Source organism: Artemia franciscana, chromosome 10, assembly GCF_032884065.1.
Source record: "Artemia franciscana chromosome 10, ASM3288406v1, whole genome shotgun sequence".
Lineage (NCBI taxonomy): Eukaryota > Metazoa > Arthropoda > Branchiopoda > Anostraca > Artemiidae > Artemia > Artemia franciscana.
This window is the reverse complement of record NC_088872.1, coordinates 49,495,953-49,515,401: the sequence shown is the minus strand read 5'-3', so window position 1 is coordinate 49,515,401 and position 19,449 is coordinate 49,495,953. Positions and strand designations below refer to the sequence as shown.

At 35.1% G+C, this 19,449-nt stretch overlaps 2 protein-coding genes across 2 annotated transcripts in view; both read right to left on the bottom strand.

The window, feature by feature from the left end:
- The window catches only part of LOC136032312 (transcription factor A, mitochondrial-like), an 83,654-nt gene that overhangs the window by 50,426 nt on the left and 13,779 nt on the right, over positions 1-19,449 (bottom strand). The gene's annotated exons all lie outside the window — the stretch shown is intronic.
- The window catches only part of LOC136032344 (uncharacterized), a 29,125-nt gene that overhangs the window by 9,124 nt on the left and 552 nt on the right, over positions 1-19,449 (bottom strand). The window contains exons 2-4 of the mRNA XM_065712667.1: positions 16,563-16,765; positions 11,692-11,790; positions 824-955 (exon numbers count right to left, since the gene is read on the bottom strand). Of these exons, the coding sequence (XP_065568739.1) occupies positions 824-955; positions 11,692-11,790; positions 16,563-16,765 (434 nt within the window). The remainder of the gene's footprint in view (positions 1-823; positions 956-11,691; positions 11,791-16,562; positions 16,766-19,449) is intronic.

Sequence of the window (19,449 nt, the reverse complement as noted above, 5' to 3'; positions counted from 1 at the left end):
ATCGGAAGGACCACGTGGAAAGAATTCATTACCGAGCTCTCATGGTAGTTTCTGACTTCCCCAAAGTCCCTCATTACTCCCCTTAAAACAATCTTCACTTACAACTATTTCGGTACGCCATGGTGGATTTGGCATAGATATTTTGGCAAATCAACGGCTTTGGGAAATCCTTCCACCTGAGCATCTCCTTTTGCGCCACCGGCTCTCACCAAAAGTATCTGAACCGCTAACTAAAATCCAGCCGCTAACAGCATGACGTATACGTTACGCAAATAGTTTCGTTCACTCGTTCGTCAAGGTTTTAATGCTACACTCATTCGTCAATAATTCTACATATTGTTCCGTTTTAATTCCGTTTCTGCATTATAGTTCCGTTTCTACATTATAGTTTCCGTTTCTACATTATAGTTCCATTTTAGTTAATTATTCTTTTTATTCGTTGTAGAATTTTGAAGGTTTCCTTTTAAATTTGAACTTGGATTAATTTAATTTTCAGAAAGTCGGATATTCAAATGTTTTAAGGTTTACTTTGACTATGTTTTGTGTTATTTCGATTTTGCACATAAATTTGTATGACGATGGCTATGGCTGTCATTATCATATGTTTAGTGCCTTACCTTCTATTGTGAAGAGAACTGCCACTGATGGGCATGACCGTGTAAGGCATTTGACAATAAAATGCGCTTGAGTACAATAGCGTCAAACGACCTATAATATTGATTATTATATGTTATAAATTGTGATATTAATCATTATGATACCGTCCTGAAAGTATTAATTTTAATACTAACAATTATCAACTACCAGTGTAAAAAAAACTTACTATTCTAATTTTCCATGCTTCGTACTGTTTATCGTATTCGATTTTCATCTCCAAATATCGTCGGCTATATTCCTTCTTCTTTTCTTCAGGGAGTACGTGGTAATCATCTACCGAATCCTTCATGGCTCCACCCTAAATAAAAAAAAAAAGAAAAAAAAAAGAGAGAGAGAAAAAAGAAGAAAACAAACAAATCCATATGCTTAGGCCACTAACAAATAAAATAAAGATAAAAACAGAAGCATGTCATCTTTCGCAAAAATAAGAAAAAAGAGAGGAAAGTAAGAATAAATGTAGAGCTAAGTGTTACTTTTAGAAACTTTGAATCTAAATTATTTAGATATTTAACAATCTAATGAACAGAATCCAACAAAAATAGATCAAGTTAGATCTATTAAATTCAAGTAAAATGAGAAATTCCTCCAGTGCTACTTGGCACACAGCCATTTCACAGACGTTTCATCAGAATTTATTTAGTTTATGAGCCCCTTCCCCCTTGATCCAACGACAGCTGGGATTGAACCCCAATAGGTCCAAACAGATGGGCTTGACCAATAGGGCCGGGCAGAGGTCAATCTATTGTACAACTGCAAGTCAAGATTAGATCTACTATAAAATATGACAGATAACAAAATAAGATTAAAGATAGAATGGATTAGAATTATTGACCTTGATCTAAAAAAAAACAAAAAAATTTGCATAAAATAATGTTGATAACGTGATATTGTTGAGGCAACTCAAGAGCCTCAGTTCCACTTCTACTATACCTGGTAGAAGTCAAAAGCCTAATACCTGTCTCAACTTAATTTCCATTGATCTCCAAAAAGCATTTGACCTTGTATATCAGATTATATTAGTCCAGAAACTTCTCACTGAATTCAACATTGACTTTTCCCGGTGAAATTCGTTGCCTCTTTCTTATCAAATATATCACAGGTAGTCAAATACCAGAACCATTAATCCACTCCCCTTCCTGTTCACAAGGGAATACCTCAAGGTGCTCTTCTAGGTTCCCTTCTTTTTTTTCAATTATGATCAACAGTCTCGCTAAGGAATTCCCGACAGATGAATATTTGTTGATGACCTCACGGTTGCTCAAAACTATTATAGCAATTTCAAGAGTAACCCTTTCAGTATAATCAATGCCATTACTAATGATGCCTTGGAATTAGATACGAGAGTAATCCCTTCTTCATCCAGGATACTACTAATTCAATTCCTTGAAAAAACCCTCCTTTTCCTTAATGCCTCCTGTAATTTTCTTTGAAAATACTTGGTGTCATAATTTCTTCTACTCAAAAATGGGATATTAATGATATTATCCCCAAAGCTGATGCACTTATCTCCTTCCTTAATCTTCTGAATAAATTACCCACCCAAACTTTACCCAAGCCGGGCCGTCCCTCAGCCTGTTCCTATCTTGTCCTCTATTCGGACCTTTAATTCAAGATACGAAAAAACATTAGTCCCTTTTATTACGGATATTTGTTATTTGTTTTATGTTCAAACATCTCCTCCTTTTTATGGTTTTATTGACCCTTTCTAATTTCCATGTTTTATTTGTTTTAATTTTTTGACCCGACATGACCCATAAATATAGATATACATTTTTTAAGTTTTATTGATTTGTTTGTAGATGTTTTTTTTGACAATTTCAATAGAATGAGAATACCTTATTTTGATAGTTTTATGCATATGATTAGTTTTTGAAATCTTTTTTGATGTTATACTGTTTTTTTTTTTACTCCAAAAAACGAATTCAGCCCAGCCAAGCCGTGCTTGTGAATTTTTTATTTATTTGGATCTTATAGTTATATTTATAGTCAGTTATTACCTTTAGTTATATTATAACTATAGTTATATTATACCTATAGTTATATGTTTGTAGCTATATTTATACAGTTATATTAAACTAGCTGTTGGGGTGGCGCTTCGCGCCACCCCAACACCTAGTTGGTGGGGGCGCTCCACACCCCCCAAGCCCTCCCGCCTGCGTAAGTCGTTACGCGCCATATTAGTTACGCGCCATTGTAGCTGTGTCTCTGTGTCCCACCTGTGAATATAGATAGATATTTATATGCTTTTAATTACGTAAAACTTGCGAATATACAACATTCTTCGCTGTCCCTTTGTCTGTGCATATAAATAGATTGTCAGGTTTACCGACTCTTGAACATGCAACATATAATTTTCCATGGGAAAAACAATCCGTATTCAGATCTATACCTCATTATTCTAATGATTGCCCTTGAGCTTTGTTGATGGTGATTGCTAATCGAACATTCCCTGTGTCCCCCGGCGTCCCAGTTGTAGTTGTATCCCTGTGTCCCGGTCGTCATTTATATTTCCTGTGTCCCGGTCGTCATTTGTGTCCCGGTGTCCCAGTCTGTAATTTCTCTTTGAGTGTCCCGGTCGTCATTTATATTCCCTGTGTCCCGGTGTCCCGCTCGTTATTTGTGTCCCGGTCTGTAATTTCTCTTTGAGTGTCCCCTTCGTCCTTTATATTCCCTGTGTCCCGGTGTCCCAGTCGTCATTTGTGTCCCGCTGTCCCGGTCTGTAATTTCTCTTTGAGTGTCCCGGTCTTTAGTGTCATCTTATAATGACGTCATATACAAAGCCTTATGTACTTATATCTTGCGAATATACAACATTCTTCGCTGTCCCATTGTCTGTGCATATAAATAAATTGTCAGGTTTACCGGCCCTTGAACATGCAACATATAATTGTCCATCGGGAAAAAAAAAATCCGTATTCAGATCTATACCTCATTATTCTAATGATTGCCCTTGAACATTCCCTGTGTCCCGGTCGTCATTTATATATCCCCCTGTGCCCCCCCCCCCGGCGTCCCCGTTTTAGTTGTGTCCCTGTGTCCTGGTCGTTATTTGTGTCCCGGTGTCCCAGTCTGTAATTTCTCTTTGAGTGTCCCGGTCGTCATTTATATCCCCTGTATCCCGGTCGTCATTTGTGTCCCGTTGTCCCGATCTGTAATTTCGTCAGTCGACAAACATGACGTCAGTCGACAAACAACTTCATGACGGAATAATGCTCAATCCTCATAACGACGTCAGTGACACACAAACATGACGTCAGTCAACAGACACACAGACAAACAACTTATTTTTATATATATAGATAGATACAGTCCTTGTCTTTTCGACCTTATCTTATAGTATAAGAATAAAAACCTGCATAAGTGAGATGTTTGAATATCATATCCCAACTGTAATTTGGGGGTACCCAACTTTTCTTCACAATCAACACTTTTTATGCAGTTTTTACGGTTAGTCACGTCTTCCTAAAAAGGTATGCGTTCTTAATATTATGTAAATGCTTTGAAGGCAATACATCCATTTAAATTTTATGACGTCAAGAAGGAAAACACAAATTTGTCATTTAAATTCTAGGTTCCAACGTGAGTAATGGCTCTTTTTCAAAAGGAAAAAACAATTTTTCCTTAAATTCTAGGCTCCAACGTGTGTAATGGCTCTTTTTCAAACGGAAAAACACAATGTTTCTTTTTAAATTCTAGGCTCCAACGTGTGCAATGGCTCTTTTTCAAAAGGAAAACACAATATTTTCTTTTAAATTCTAGGCTCCAACGTGCGTAATGGCTCTTTTTCAAGAAGAAAAACACAATTTTTCCTTCTAAATTCTAGGCTCCAACGTGAGCAATGGCTCTTTTTCAAAAAGAAAACGCGATTTTTCCTTTTAAATTCAAGGCTCTAACGTGAGCAATGGCTCTTTTTCATTAAGGAAAATCCCATTTTTTCTCTTAAATTCTAGGCTCCAACGTGAGCAATGGCTTTTCTTAAAGAAGGAAAACCTATTTATTTTTAATTCTAGGCTCCATCGTGAGCAATGGCTCTTTTTTAAGAAGGAAAACACAATTTTTTCTTTTAAATTCTAGGCTCCAGCGTGCGCAATGGCTCTTTTTCAAAAGGAAAACACAATTTTTTCCTTAAATTCTAGGCTCCAACGTGTGTAATGGCTCTTTTTCAAACAGAAAAACACAATTTTTCCTTTTAAATTCTAGGCTCCAACGTGAGCAATGGCTCTTTTTCATGAGAGAAAGTCCCATTTTTTTCTTTTAAATTCTAGGCTCCAACGTGTGCAATGGCTCTTTTTGAAAAAGGAAAACACGATTTTTTCTTTTTCTAGGCTCCAACGTGAGCAATGGCTCTTTTTGAAGAAGGAAAACCCAATTTTTTATTTTAAATTCTAGGCTCCAACGTGAATAATAGCTCTTTTTCAAGAAGGAAAATCGAATTATTTTTCTTTTAAATTCTAGACTCCAACGTCAGCAATGGCTTATTTTAAGAAGGAAAACCAAATTTTTTTCTTTTAAATTTTAGGCTCCAAAGTGCGCATTGCCTCTTTTTTAATTCTCTTTTTTTAAAGAAATTTTGCTTTTTATTTCTAGGGTCTAAAGTGCGCTATGGCTCTCTTTTCAAAAACTCTGTTCACTTTAAAGAAAACTGTCAAATTAGCAATAATCCCCTCGACCAAGTATTAGTTCAAAAATAAAGCGACCAGAAAAACATGTGGCATATTACTACTACTACTACTACTACTACTACTACTACTACTACTAATAACTCACTGCAGCACCAAGTCGCCTGAGGCCAACACAGCTACGCTCGCTCCTCTCCAACCTAATCTATTTAAAGCCTCCCTCTTTACACAATCCCAGGAAGTTCCCATTTCATTCAAATCTTTATTTATGACATCCTCCCAACCCAGACGAGGACGACCTGCTTTCCGTGTAGCCCCAGACGGTTGGCCAAAAAGTACAATCTTCGCTAATCTGTCATCCTTCATCCGTAGAACGTGGCCTAGCCATCTCAACCTTTCTTTCATTACAGCCCTGGAAAGCGGGATTAAACCACATTTTTCGTACAACTTTTTTTTGCCAGAAAATGTTTTGTGTTTTTGACGGCTAATTATAGAAATTATACACAATTGGTCGTAGTTTACATTTAGTTTTTATTAAATCCGTAAACGATTGTTTGTTTTTTTTTTTGTTTTTGCTATGGCCCGATGAGACTTCTGTAGCAATAAATATCTATCTATCTATATATATCATGGTAGCAGCATTGTAAGTATTATTAATTATAAGTATTATTAATTATATTCCGAATTTTATAGCTCGTTACGTTCCTAATTTACGCTTTTATTAATATAGTTAACAATGAAGACAAATCTTACGTTAAAAACATAAAAATCATCTTGAAAGAAAAATAAACAAAAACACAGTTACATCCCAAATATATGCAATTACTCAGAAAGTGATACATTCATATAAATTTGACAACGCTTTTAGCAAAGTTTATTATACAACGTGTATCCAACTCGTATTGATATTAACGTAACTAACTATGAAAACAAATCATGCATGAAAAGCTTAACTTACATTCCTTATGCTCATTAAGTATCTAATTTATACTCATATTAATGTAGGCAACTATGAAGACAAATCTTACATTAGAAACACGAAAATTTTCGTCACAGTAAAATAAGCATTCTTCTTTAACGAAAAAACAATTTACATTTGCATCCCCCATATTTTGCAATTACTCTGAAAGTGACACATTTATTTAAATTTGATAGATTTTTTAGTGAAATTTATTATATAAATAATTACGTATCTAACTTGTACTGAAATAGCTGATTTAACTAACTATGAAACCAAATCATGTATGAAAAGCACCAATCATATTCCTTATTATATAGCTAATTTATCTTTATGTTAAAATTATTAAATATGAAGACAAATTTCACGCATAAAACATAAAATACAGTCTTCTTAAAACAGAAACTTAAACTCTCATCATTTAAGAAACAAGGTACAATCTTGTTGTTAATATTTACAATTATTTTGAAAATCATATTTTTAGTGGAATTTCATGGAATTTTCAGTGGAAATAATGAAAATTTTCAGTGTATTTTCCCTGGGTCTAAGCTGGGCTATGAGTCCGCTCCCTAAAATACTGTTGAAATACAATAACTTTTTGGTAACAAGGGCCTCAACATGAAAAAATTAAATGTCTTAATATGCTTTTTGCAAGGAACGTGCAAAACAGAACTAAGCTTATGGGGGGCCGATTAAAACTTATCCTGCCTATACTTATACAACTCATACAACACTGTTCATATAGATTGCAGATCACTAATATTGAAATTGATACTATTTTGACGTCACTCATCAATTTGTATACAAAGATTCAATTTTTTTTGTAAAAAAAACGTAATTTTATTTTGAATATTGTGCTTTATCAATTCCAAAAGTATGTACGTGTAGCAATTTCATTTAAAATTAGCTCTTAAATAGCTCTCTATGACGTTAAAGTGCCCTGCTAGTAGTGGAAAAAAAAAGAAAAGAAAAAAGAGGAAAAGAAAAAAGTGATTTTCCTTATATTCAAGGCAGAAGACTGTAATTTTCCTGTATAGGGTGTTCGGTCATTGCATCAATTTTTTTTTAGATAGTATCAAGATAATATTTTTAAGATAGTTTTAGATGTTTTAAAAAAATAGTTTGAAATGTTATTTTTAGATAGTTCTCAAGATAGTTTCTGTAAAAAAAATGATTGTATTTTAAATATTGTGTTTTATTGATTTCAAAAGTATGTATATGTAGCGATTTCTTTTAAAATGATTTCTTAAATAGATCTCTATGAGGTTCAAGTGCCCTGCTAGCAGTAGAGAAAAAAGAAAAAGGAAAAAAGAGGACACAGTGTTACCCATGCAAAAAAGTGATTTTCCTTATTGTTTAAGCCAGAAGACTGTAATTTCCCTGTATTTCGGTCATGGCATCAAATTCTTTTTTTAGATAGTATCGAGATAATATTGTTAAGATAATTTTAGATTAAAAAAAAATAGTTTTAAATGTTATTTTTAGATAGTTCTCAAGATAGTCTCTGTAAAAAAAAAATGGTTGCATTTTAAATATTGCGTTTTATTAATTTCAAAAGTATGTATATGTAGCGATTTCTTTTAAAATGAGTTCTTAAATAGATCTCTATGAGATTCAAGTGCCCTGCTAGCAGTAGAGGAAAGAAAAAGGAAAAAAGAGGACACAGTGTTACCCATGTAAAAAAGTGATTTTCCTTATTGTTTAAGCCAGAAGACTGTAATTTTCCTGTATAGGGTTTTCGGCCATGGCATCAATTTTTTTTTTAGATAGTTTCAGGACAGTTTTTTTAGATAGTTTTATACCGTTTTTTTGGATAGTTTCAAAGGTTTTTTTAAGATATTTTTCAAGACAGTTTTTTGTAAAAAAAAGGAATTATTTTAAGGAATTATTTAATTATAAGAAAAACAAAAAATCTGAGTGAAATTTTGGCGAATAAGAAGCAAAAATAGCATGAATATTAGGTCAGAAGACCAAATCGAGTTTAGACAGATCTGGTTGTGTGGCGAGACAATAGTTTTTTCTACCCCAAACTATTTCTTTAAAGTTAAGAAGATGAGAATAAAGAAAAAAAGCATCTCCTACAAATGGATTTTTTGTATTTTGGACAGCCCATGTGTCTGCATACAAATTATAAGTTCTAGATATTAGCCATACTCCTTATCATAAAACCAATTATGCTCTGCACTTAAACTTGAGTTAATAAGAAGACAAATTTTTAGTAAAAACACCATCTTCCAGAACAAAAAATGGATTTTATTCGTATCATTTGCCAAACTTTACCCATTTTCTTCTAAATACATTGCAATTACCCTGAAGATGATAGTTTCAGTGGAATTTTCTATATCTCATGGTGAAATTTAACTAGAACTTTCAGTGAAAAGATTCAATGTAGCTATATTACACCCCAGGCTTCAATTTGGTTCTGGGCACATTATTGGAAGTTCCACAGACTCATCAGCAAACAAATTATACAATAAACCACTTAAAGAACTTTACAACAAAAACTCCCTCAACAAGACACTTACTCAGCAAGAACCTAAAGCCAGTAAAACAAGAGCTAAGAGCTCATATGGCACTTGTGACGAGGCGAGAAGAGCTAAGAGCCAAGAGATCATATGGTATGAGCTCTAACAAAATTCTATGAATCAACAGATTGATTTAAAAAGGAAAATAAGAGGCTTAATGCCGGTCAAGATTTAAAATAAGAGCTCTGACTCACGATGTCCTTCTAAATATCAAAATTCATTAAGATCCGATCACCCACTCGTAAGTTATAAATGCCTCATTTTTTCTAATTTTTCCTCTCCCTTTAGCCCCTCAGATCGTCGAATTTGGAAAACGACTTTATCAAGTCAAATTGTGCACCTCCCTGACACGCTTACCAATTTTCATCGTCCTAGCACGTCCAGAAGCACCAAACTCGCCAAATCACTGAACCCCTCCCCCCAACTCCTCCAAAGAGAGCGAATCCACTACGATTCTGTCAATCACGTATCAAGGACATTTGTTTATTCTATCCACCAAGCTTCATCTCGATTCCTCCACCCCAAGTGTTTTTCCAAGATTTCCCCCTCCAACTCCCCCCAATGTCAAAAGATCTGGTTGGGATTTGAAATAAGAGCTCTGAGACATGAATTCCTTCTAAAAATCCAATTTCATTAAGATCCGTTCATCTATTCGTAAGATAAAAATACCCCAATTTTCACATTTTCCAAGAATTCTAGTTCCCCCTCCAACTCCCCCCAATGTCATAGGATCTGGTCGGAATTTAAAATTAGAACTTTAAAGCACAATATCCTTCTAAATATCAAATTTCATTAAGATCTGGCCACCCTTTCGTAAGTTACAAATATCTCAATTTTCAAAATTACCCTTCCCCCCAATTCCACCAAAGAGAGCAGATCCGGTCCGGTTATGTCAGTCAAGTATCTTAGACAGGTTTCTATTCTTCCCATCCAGTTTCATCCAGATCTCACCACTTCAAGTATTTTCTAAGATTTCCGGTCTCCCCAACTGCCCCCCCCCTCAATTACGCCTAATTCGGTTGAGATCTATAATAAGAGATCTGAGTTACGAGGTCCTTCTAAATATAAAGTTTCATGAAGATCCGATCACTCCTTCGCAAGTTAAAAATACGTATTTTTTTCTTATTTTTCAGAATTAACCCCCCCCCCAATAGAGCGGATCCGTTCCAATTATTTAAATCACGCATGTAAGACTTCTGCTTATTTTTCCCACCAAATTTCATGCCGATCCCTCCAATCTAAGCGTTTTCCATGATTTTAGGTTCCCCCACCTCAAACTTCCCCAAAACTCACCAGATCCGGTCAGGATTTAAAATAAGAGCTATGAGACACGATATCCTTCTAAATGTCAAATTTCATTGAGTTCCGATCACCTGTTCGTAAGTTAAAAATTCCTCATTTTCTGATTTTTCAGAATTAACCCCTCCCCCAACTACCCCAAAGAGAGCGGATCCGTTCCGGTTATGTCAATCATGTATCTAGGACTTGTGCTCATTTTTCCCACCAAGTTTCATCCCGATCCACTCCACTTCCAAGTTTTAGGTTCCCCCCTCCCAAATCCCCCCCCAATGTCACCAGATCCGGTAGGGATTTAAAATAAGAGCTCTAAGACACGATATCCTTCTAAAAATCAAATTTCATTGAGATCCGATCACCCGTTCGTAAGTTAAAAATACCTCATTTTTTCTAATTTTTAAGAATTACTCCCCCCCAACTACCCCAAAGAGAGCGAATCAGTTCCGATTATGTCAATCATGTATCTGGGACTTGCGCTTATTTTTCCCATCAAGTTTCATCCCGATCCCTCCACTCTAAGTGTTTTCCAAGATTTTAGGTTCCCCCCTCCAACTCCCCCCAATGTCATCAGATCCGGTCGGGATTTAAAATAAGAGCTTTAAAATTCCAAACATCAAATTTCATTAAGATCCAATCACCCGCTCATAAGTTAAAAATCCTTCATTTTTTCTATTTTTTCCGAATTAACCGGCCCCCCACTCCCCCCCCCCAGATTGTCAAATTGGGAAAAAGATGATTTCTAATTTAATTTGGTCCGGTCCCTGATACGCTTGCCAAATTTCATCGTCCTAGCTTACCTGGAAGTGCCTAAAGTAGCAAAACCGCGACATTAGGTTTCCCCCCTCGAACTCCCCCCAATGTCATCAGATCCAGTCGGGATTTAAAATAAGAGCTCTAAGACACAATATCATTCCAAACATAAAATTTCATTAGATCCAATTACCCGCTCATAAGTTAAAAATACTTCATTTTTTCTATTTTTTGCGAATTAACCGGCCCCCCACTCCCTCCCAGATGGTCAAATCGGGAAAACGACTATTTCTAATTTAATCTGGTCTGGTCCCTGATACGCTTGCCAAATTTCATCGTCTTAGCTTACCTGGAAGTGCCTAAAGTAGCAAAACCGGGACCGACAGACCGACAGACAGACAGACGGACAGAATTGGCGATTGCTATATGTCACTTGGTTAATACCAAGTGCCATAAAAAACCATCATAATCACTCATCTATGGTTCATAGTCCATCACATATGGTCCATATAAAACAAAACACACTTTTTTTCTTTTTTTTTACAAACAATGCATTATACATTCTTAATATAATATAGATTTACCGTAATTGATTTAATTATTAAGACAAAATTTCACGTTTCAAATCATAATAAAAATACATAAGAAAGAAAATAAATTTTCTTCTCATTATTTATCCAAATCAGAAACACTCTGAATTCTTTTTCTTACATTATTCTTATTAGAACCCAAATAACAAAAAAACTCTTTAAAAAGTTTGAAAATATTATATTTATTCTCATGAAAACATGAGATACATCCCCTTACTTGGGTTATTATCCTATGGGTTATATATAATTATAGTTCCTGTGAGTAGGATCATAAAAAAATTACGAAAAACACATACGCGTGTAGAAGACATAACTTTCATCTTAGCTAAATCTCCAACGAACAAGGCATAAGGCTTAGCTGGACGGTTTGGCGCTCCTAAAGCTTTTTCTAATGCCTGAAAAAAAAAATTGGGTAAGTGCAAAGTTTCAACAACGGCCTAATCTGTTATAAATAATTAATAAGATCTTTGACGGAAGTGAACGGTAACTAAAGAGTCATTGATGCTTTTGGTAGCAGAAACAGAAAGTCCGAAAACAATCTCAAATTAAAACAAGTTCCCATAAGAATTTTTTTTTTTATTTTAGAACAAGGAGGAAAACACCCACTGGCGAAAATGCCTAATTTAAGGTATTACACCAAAAATATACCCACAAAAAGTTCAGTCTTAGTAAACCTAGTACAATCAAATCAACATGCCTGATAAGTTTGATTTATGCCATCTATGTAAAGAAATTTTAAACTTATTTTTATTGATAATTATGGCTACAAATGCACCTTTTTTCAGGGTCAACTGTACTAAAACAATAACAGTAGGAAATTGGGAAAGAGTTAAAACAAATGGACACATTTCGAGTTCTTTTTTTTAGTAAGAAAAGGATTGGAGCTGTAACACAGTCCTATCTTCGACAATTTTGTAAAAAAAAAAAAAACATCCGAAAACTTTGCTCAAATAGTCAAAATCCCCAGCGATACACAGTTATGAGATTGATAATTATTTCAAACATTTAAAAAATTCCCTAACAAAGCGTCCGAATTTCCAATAGTATATTACCACGCGAGTGTTTTTCGTCAATTTAAGTGCAGAATGCACATACTAAAACCGTGAATCATCCTGAGTGAAAATTTATGTAGAAAACCTTTCCGTTTCTATATATCATACTCCAACGTGAGAGAACATTGCATCCTAAAAAATACAAGAAATCAAAAGCTGCGGACCACCCTTCCCTATGACTTATTTATAAAATCTATCCATTTCCAGCAGCATCTTGTCACACGAGGGTAAACTTTGCCCTTAAGAATGCCAGAAGTCTATAACAGCGTAGATAACTTATAGTGAATGCATACGTACGAAAACCTCTCCGTTTCAGTAAGTTACTGCAACACGAGATGTTTTTGTCCCTAAGATGCAAAAATATACATATACTACTACTAGCAACAACTCACTGTACCCCAAGCCAACTGAGACCAAGACAGCTAAGCACACTCTTCCTGAATCCCAAACCTCCCTCTTTACACCCTCCCGAGAAGTTAAAATTTATGTTATATCCTTCCTTACGACGTCATACTGCCCTATTATGGGACAACCATCTTTTCGTTTTCCCCTAGATGGTTGGCCCACAAGGACAATCTTTGGCAATTTCTCACCCCTCATCCGCAGATCGTATACTAGCCATATCTACCTTTCTCTCATTATAGCCCTAGAATGGAATTGAACCACATTTTTCGTACAGCTTGCTGTTTGAAATACCGTCATTTAAACGGGTACCGAAAATAATTCGTAAACAATTTCTCTGCAAAACATCTAACAAATCCTCCTCCGTCCTTCAGAGCGCCCAGATTTCACAAATATACTTGACCACAGTCATCACTGTACATTTCAATGTTCTAGTTTCGGTTCGCAGACTTAATTTCTTATTTTTCTGAACTCTGAAAAAAAAACCTGGGCCTTCTCTACTGTACTTTTAACATTTTCACTGGATCCACTCGATTGTCCACTCGATCAATCTTCTCGCTATCCAGTGCAACCTCTTCATCTTCGCTTATTCCTAGTCTTAACGACTTAGTCTTCTTCACATTAATTTCCAAACTTATTCTTACACCCTGCACTCTCAACTCCCGAAAAGATTAATTCATTTTGCTAACATTTTCATCAAGGATGCTCAAATCACCAGCATAATCTAAGTCTAGCGGAGTTTTGTTTCCCTATTTGGTTCCGTGTTCTTGCATTGTCTTTTCTTTGCTGCTTAGAACACAGTCGATCAAAATGATCCATATAAACGAGAATAGAACACAACCTTACTTAACTACTGATTCAATTCTTTTAACGTACATATATGACCTAAGGCTTATAGAGGTTGGGTTAAAAACCCCTGCCTCTAACATTTCCAATAGCTTGGGATGGTTTCTTCACTAGAACTAAGGCAGCAATGCGCTAAATTCTAAATTACTCCCCTCTGACAAGACCAACCTAAAACTTAAAAGGAAAAAGATCAAATTTTAATTCGTACGCTTAGGGATAGGAAAATATCAGCAGGAAAATTAAAAAAAAACTTTCCTTCAAAGATATGCACGGAAATCACTGTTGTCCTGTGGTGGCTGTTTGTTGGTGGCTGTTGTGGTGGTGAGTTTGACCTTAGCTTGGTAATAAAGGACCCAGAGATTGAGCCCGGCTATAGCAACGCTATACAGGACCGACGCAGGGAACTTAGTAGTCAAGAAGCGTCGTCAATCCAATTACTTACTTAAGCATCATCTTGATTGACATCATTTACCCTGCCAGCAGCATTTTTGTAGACGGGCCATTTTTGAAACGGCGGCTGTGATTGGACAGTCAATATAATTGTCCAGCCTTCGAATATTCTGACGACTATTATTGGCTGTCCAGTCGAAGCTGGCCCTGCAGCTGGCAGGGTGAAGGATGTCAATCAAGAGGAGAATTACTTACACGGAAGTCCTAATTTTTTATTTGGCTGTAATTTTGGCCTTGATCAGAATCATACTGGCTAGATAAAATACTGCCATTTGTAACCAAAACTCACCTTGTAATCTTACACGCAGTTTCACCGAAAATATCCTGCTAGAAGTTTGTTGCTGGCCAGAAGAGTTTTTAGAAATAACATAATCAATAAAATAAAAAAAAATAATTGAAAATAAAGGATATTTCAACAATTCAGGAGTACTTACTCAATTACTCAAAACAAGACACATGCCGTTCCACCCAAAATGGGCTTGAAAAGGGCTTTGGAGAAAATGGTTCCATTGGTTTCTGTCTTTTGTGCATGGTCGATTAAACTCTAGCCACGCCTTGTCGAACTTTTAACTTTACTTCTGGAATCCCCCCCAGTGGTTCAGTATCCCTTCTCACGATATTATGCCAGGATTTTATCAGGCCACCTGCGTTTTTCTTAGAAGAACAAGGGGGGTCTTCTAGCAAAGTCTGGTAGTTTAGGCTCATTTCCTGTAACCTCATCACTTAACCTAACCACTTGACGACGTCTTTTCTTGATCATGGTCGAATTGGCTTCAGGTTAGTTAAAATCATGTAGATAGTATGTTTGCCAAGTGTACACGGCAGGGTTCTGGTTGTATATTTTCTATGTATTCTTGTACTGTCGAGAGTATCCGGTGTTTTCAAATATTACAATTTTTTTACAAGTGAGATTTTATGATGTGGTACTATATGATGCAACTACCATTCGAGTGAACCAAAGGCGATCAAAACCCCACGAAGTGTGCTTTTTGTAAGCGCATTTTTATACGTCTGTCTATCCTCCCAATGAAATTACAGCTGAACTGTTCAAGCTAGAAAAATTACATTTTGCAGAATAGCTTTAAAATCACTAGGCCATAAAAATCGGAGATCTGATATCATAATAAAATGTCTGCGAGGATCAAAAGGCCTAAACTGTCGACCATAGGAGGGAGGTGGTATGTGTTCTATATTTGCGATTGTCAAAGGCATCCCATTCTTTCTACGATCTTCTGCTATTATAAGCGTTCCAGGGTGCAAGGCTCGAGCTTCCAATCGTGATGATGAACGAAAATGAGAGGAGGGAGGATGATCAGGCTATATTTGTGAGGGTCGAGGGCCCAAAAAAAAAACGGAGCGAAGTGACGAAAACCTGGCGATGAAGCTCCATACCAGAAGTTTTGATGCTGGTTGGAAGTTTTTCTAAATAACGTATTAATACTTTTCTCGAGAAAGTGATCTGATCACATTTAAAGCTTAGAAGCAAACATTCATTCAAGAAATGTTAATGCTATAGAAGAAATACTTCTTATATTCGAAATTTTTTTTGATTGTCTTTCATTCTCTTTGCCAAATGTTTGACGTGGAGATGTTCCGGGGGAATTACCCAGGGTTTTTTCCGCGTATTTTGATTTCCGGGAAACAATTTCCACGGAAGGGGACATTTCTGGAGTAACCGGGAAACCGAGGCCCAACATAGTTTTCATAGGGGGTTCAGCCCTTGGAGCATACAAGGGCAGAAGATACTTGTATGATATATACCCTACCTAATGTTCATCTAATATGTTTCTCTGACGCTCATTCCTAAAGAAATATACCAAAGTAAGATAAAAATATAATACTTTAGAAAAAAATTTGGGCTATATATTTGCAAATTAGAACGGGAGGGGTTAGTATAGTGGGTCTACCCGCCTAATGTGTTAGGTACAACTATTTTGCATATTATATAGAAATAATTGTTTTCTAACTTCACACTGTCGAAGTACTTTACCCCTCACCCCAATGTGAAAATATATAGCCCAAACTATATATTTTCCATCTATTCTTTGTCTCTTTGTCTCAGTTCTCTTTGTCTGGTCTCACACTAAGCTGAAAGAAACTAACGAACAAAATCGGTTCTACAATGCGTCAATGAATGAACAACTTGAACGGTAGGACGTTTATCATACAAGTACCGGGCAGAACACCAGCGCTTCATACTATAGCGAGCAAAGTGAGCAGAGTGAGATGATGTCAGGCTATAATTGCGATGACCGAAGACCCAGCGAGCAGTGAGGCGATAAAAAGGCGGTGAAGCATGATCTTCTTTGCAAACCTTTTTTATAATAGCTTTTATCATGTGATTGATGAGCATCATGCATGGGTAATCTAGATTTTTGCGAGTATGTTATATACAATTGAAAACAGGAATAACTTACGATTCTAGCATGATTTTCTTTGCAAACCCTTTTTATAATAACTTTTTCATCATCTGATAGATCAGCTTCATAGCTTTTTTGTCTCTCCCTATATTCTTTCAAATCTTGAAGGTAGGATTTGACGTAGATCTCTTTCTGCTCCTTTGGTAATGTCTTCCACTCTTCTATCAAATAGTCTCTTCTTTCTGCAACATAGAAGAAAACTTTATTGACATAATAACTGTTCTCTCTGGTGAAAACAAAAAAGTAAAGGAGCTTTTATTTATGACGAAATAATCCAGCTTCAAGCCTTGACAATTTAAGATTGAATTACAATCTTAATTGTAATTAATTGTAATCTTAACCAATCTTAATTGAATTACAAGCTTTTATTTATGACGAAAGCTTCAAGCCTTGACAATTTAAGATTGAATTACAATCTTAATTATAATTAATTGTAATCTTAATCAATCTTAATTGAATTACAAGCTTTTATTTATGACGAAATAATCCAGCTTCAAGCCTTGACAATTTAAGATTGAATTACAATCTTAATTGTAATTAATTGTAATCTTAATCAATCTTAATTGAATTACAAGCTTTTATTTATGACGAAAGCTTCAAGCCTTGACAATTTAAGATTGAATTACAATCTTAATTGTAATTAATTGTAATCTTAATCAATCTTAATTGAATTACAAGCTTTTATTTATGACGAAAGCTTCAAGCCTTGACAATTTAAGATTGAATTACAATCTTAATTGTAATTAATTGTAATCTTAATCAATCTTAATTGAATTACAAGCTTTTATTTATGACGAAAGCTTCAAGCCTTGACAATTTAAGATTGAATTACAATCTTAATTGTAATTAATTGTAATCTTAATCAATCTTAATTGAATTACAAGCTTTTATTTATGACGAAAGCTTCAAGCCTTGACAATTTAAGATTGAATTACAATCTTAATTGTAATTAATTGTAATCTTAATCAATCTTAATTGAATTACAAGCTTTTATTTATGACGAAAGCTTCAAGCCTTGACAATTTAAGATTGAATTACAATCTTAATTGTAATTAATTGTAATCTTAATCAATCTTAATTGAATTACAAGCTTTTATTTATGACGAAATAATCCAGCTTCAAGCCTTGACAATTTAAGATTGAATTACAATCTTTCTCGGGAATCCTTTTTATCCAAACCATATAAAAAATAAATAATCTACTCCTTATTTGCTTTAAAGAAACAAACAAACCTAGCTATAAACAAAATCAAGCATCAATTTGTGTTGAGCATTGCAAGTCATCTGATAAAGTAAAGGAAAACATTTTTTTACATCACTGAGCAGTTCTGCACTGGACGTCCTCTTAATATGGGAACTTTTCCTAGGAGCTGGTTCCGTTATCAAGTTGAAACTTTCAGTGTGTGTTGAGAGGGATGTTGAAAATAAAATAGCAACTAAAAATACTAAGTGCATACCACTACTGCAACTATTGCTACTATTAAAGCTAAGGGTATTAAGGTGAAGCTTTAAGAATGTTAAGGGGGTAGGAACGTTGAACTAAATCAAAACACACTTTGCATGTAGATTGTCAAAAGGGTTTACCAGGAACATCTCAAAACGAAAGAAACGTAAGGAAGAGAGAAACGAAGATAATAATAGCCAGAAAAAAAAAGAAAATACTATGCAAACATGTCGGTCAAGGCCTCGGTTCTTCAGTGCAAATAATAGAAAATACAGATGAAAATTCAAAAAATAAACTAAAAATGAAATTGAAATAGGAAATACTCCTTCAAAGCAACGGTGAAAGGATAACTGAATAAAAAATTATAATCCCGAGTAACATTTCATATTTTAGTGTCTGTGTTTGCTTTAATGTTTGGTATTTATTTCATGTTTCGAATTTTTGTATATATTTTGTTATTATTTGCACTGAAAACAGTCAAGCGAACATCTTGACCGAAATATCTACATACTCCTCTTTTTTTTTTGTTTTTTTCACTGGCTGTTATTATCGTCGTTTCTCTCTTCTTTACGTTTCTTTAATCTTTTCATGATTAGCCAGCGTGGTCTCAGAAATCGTTTAAGAATATCTCGGGAACGGCTTCAATTATTAAACTGAAACTTTCACGGTATGTTTAGCAGGGACGCAGCTAAGGGACGGAGACTCCTTCTGAAGTTCTTGGAACTTTTAGCGTCTTAATTTACCTTATGTGTCCACATTTGTCAGCCCACTGGAAGATTTTGTCAGTCCATTATTTATATCCCCCTCCACATTCAAAACCCTAGCTTCACCCCTGATGTTGAGGCAACATTTAAGGTAACCAAAGGCATAATGTCCATGCTGCAACTACTACTAAGATTACTACACCTAGTGAGGCTAATGGTATTAAGGTGAAACTTTCGGGGAATGTTTAGGGGAAACTAAATACAAAAAAAATTTCAAAGAAATTAAAATGAATTAAATAAATAAGCAGGAAAATTAATCAAATTAATTAATCAAATAAATTAAAACAAAAATTAAAGCAACTAAATGCATGCTGGTTTTCAAAAGGGCATATAAGCAATATCTTAGGAATGACTTAGAGTATTCAGTTAAAAGTTTTAGGGCATGTTGACCGGGATGCTGAACTAGTCAAAAGAAACTATGTGCATGTTATCATTATTACTGCTGCTACGACTGTCACATCTACTTAGGCTAAATGTATTAACGGTAAACTTCCAGGGAACATTAGAGGGATGTTGAACGAAACTAAAAGGCACTGTGTACATTCGGGTGGTCAAAGGATGTATTTCTCAGGAATAGCAATTTATCAGCAATTGTCAAAGCATTTTTCTCAGGAACGTCTTGGAATATATACTTGAAACTTTCAGAGCTTGTTGAGAGGGATGCTGAACTAACAAAA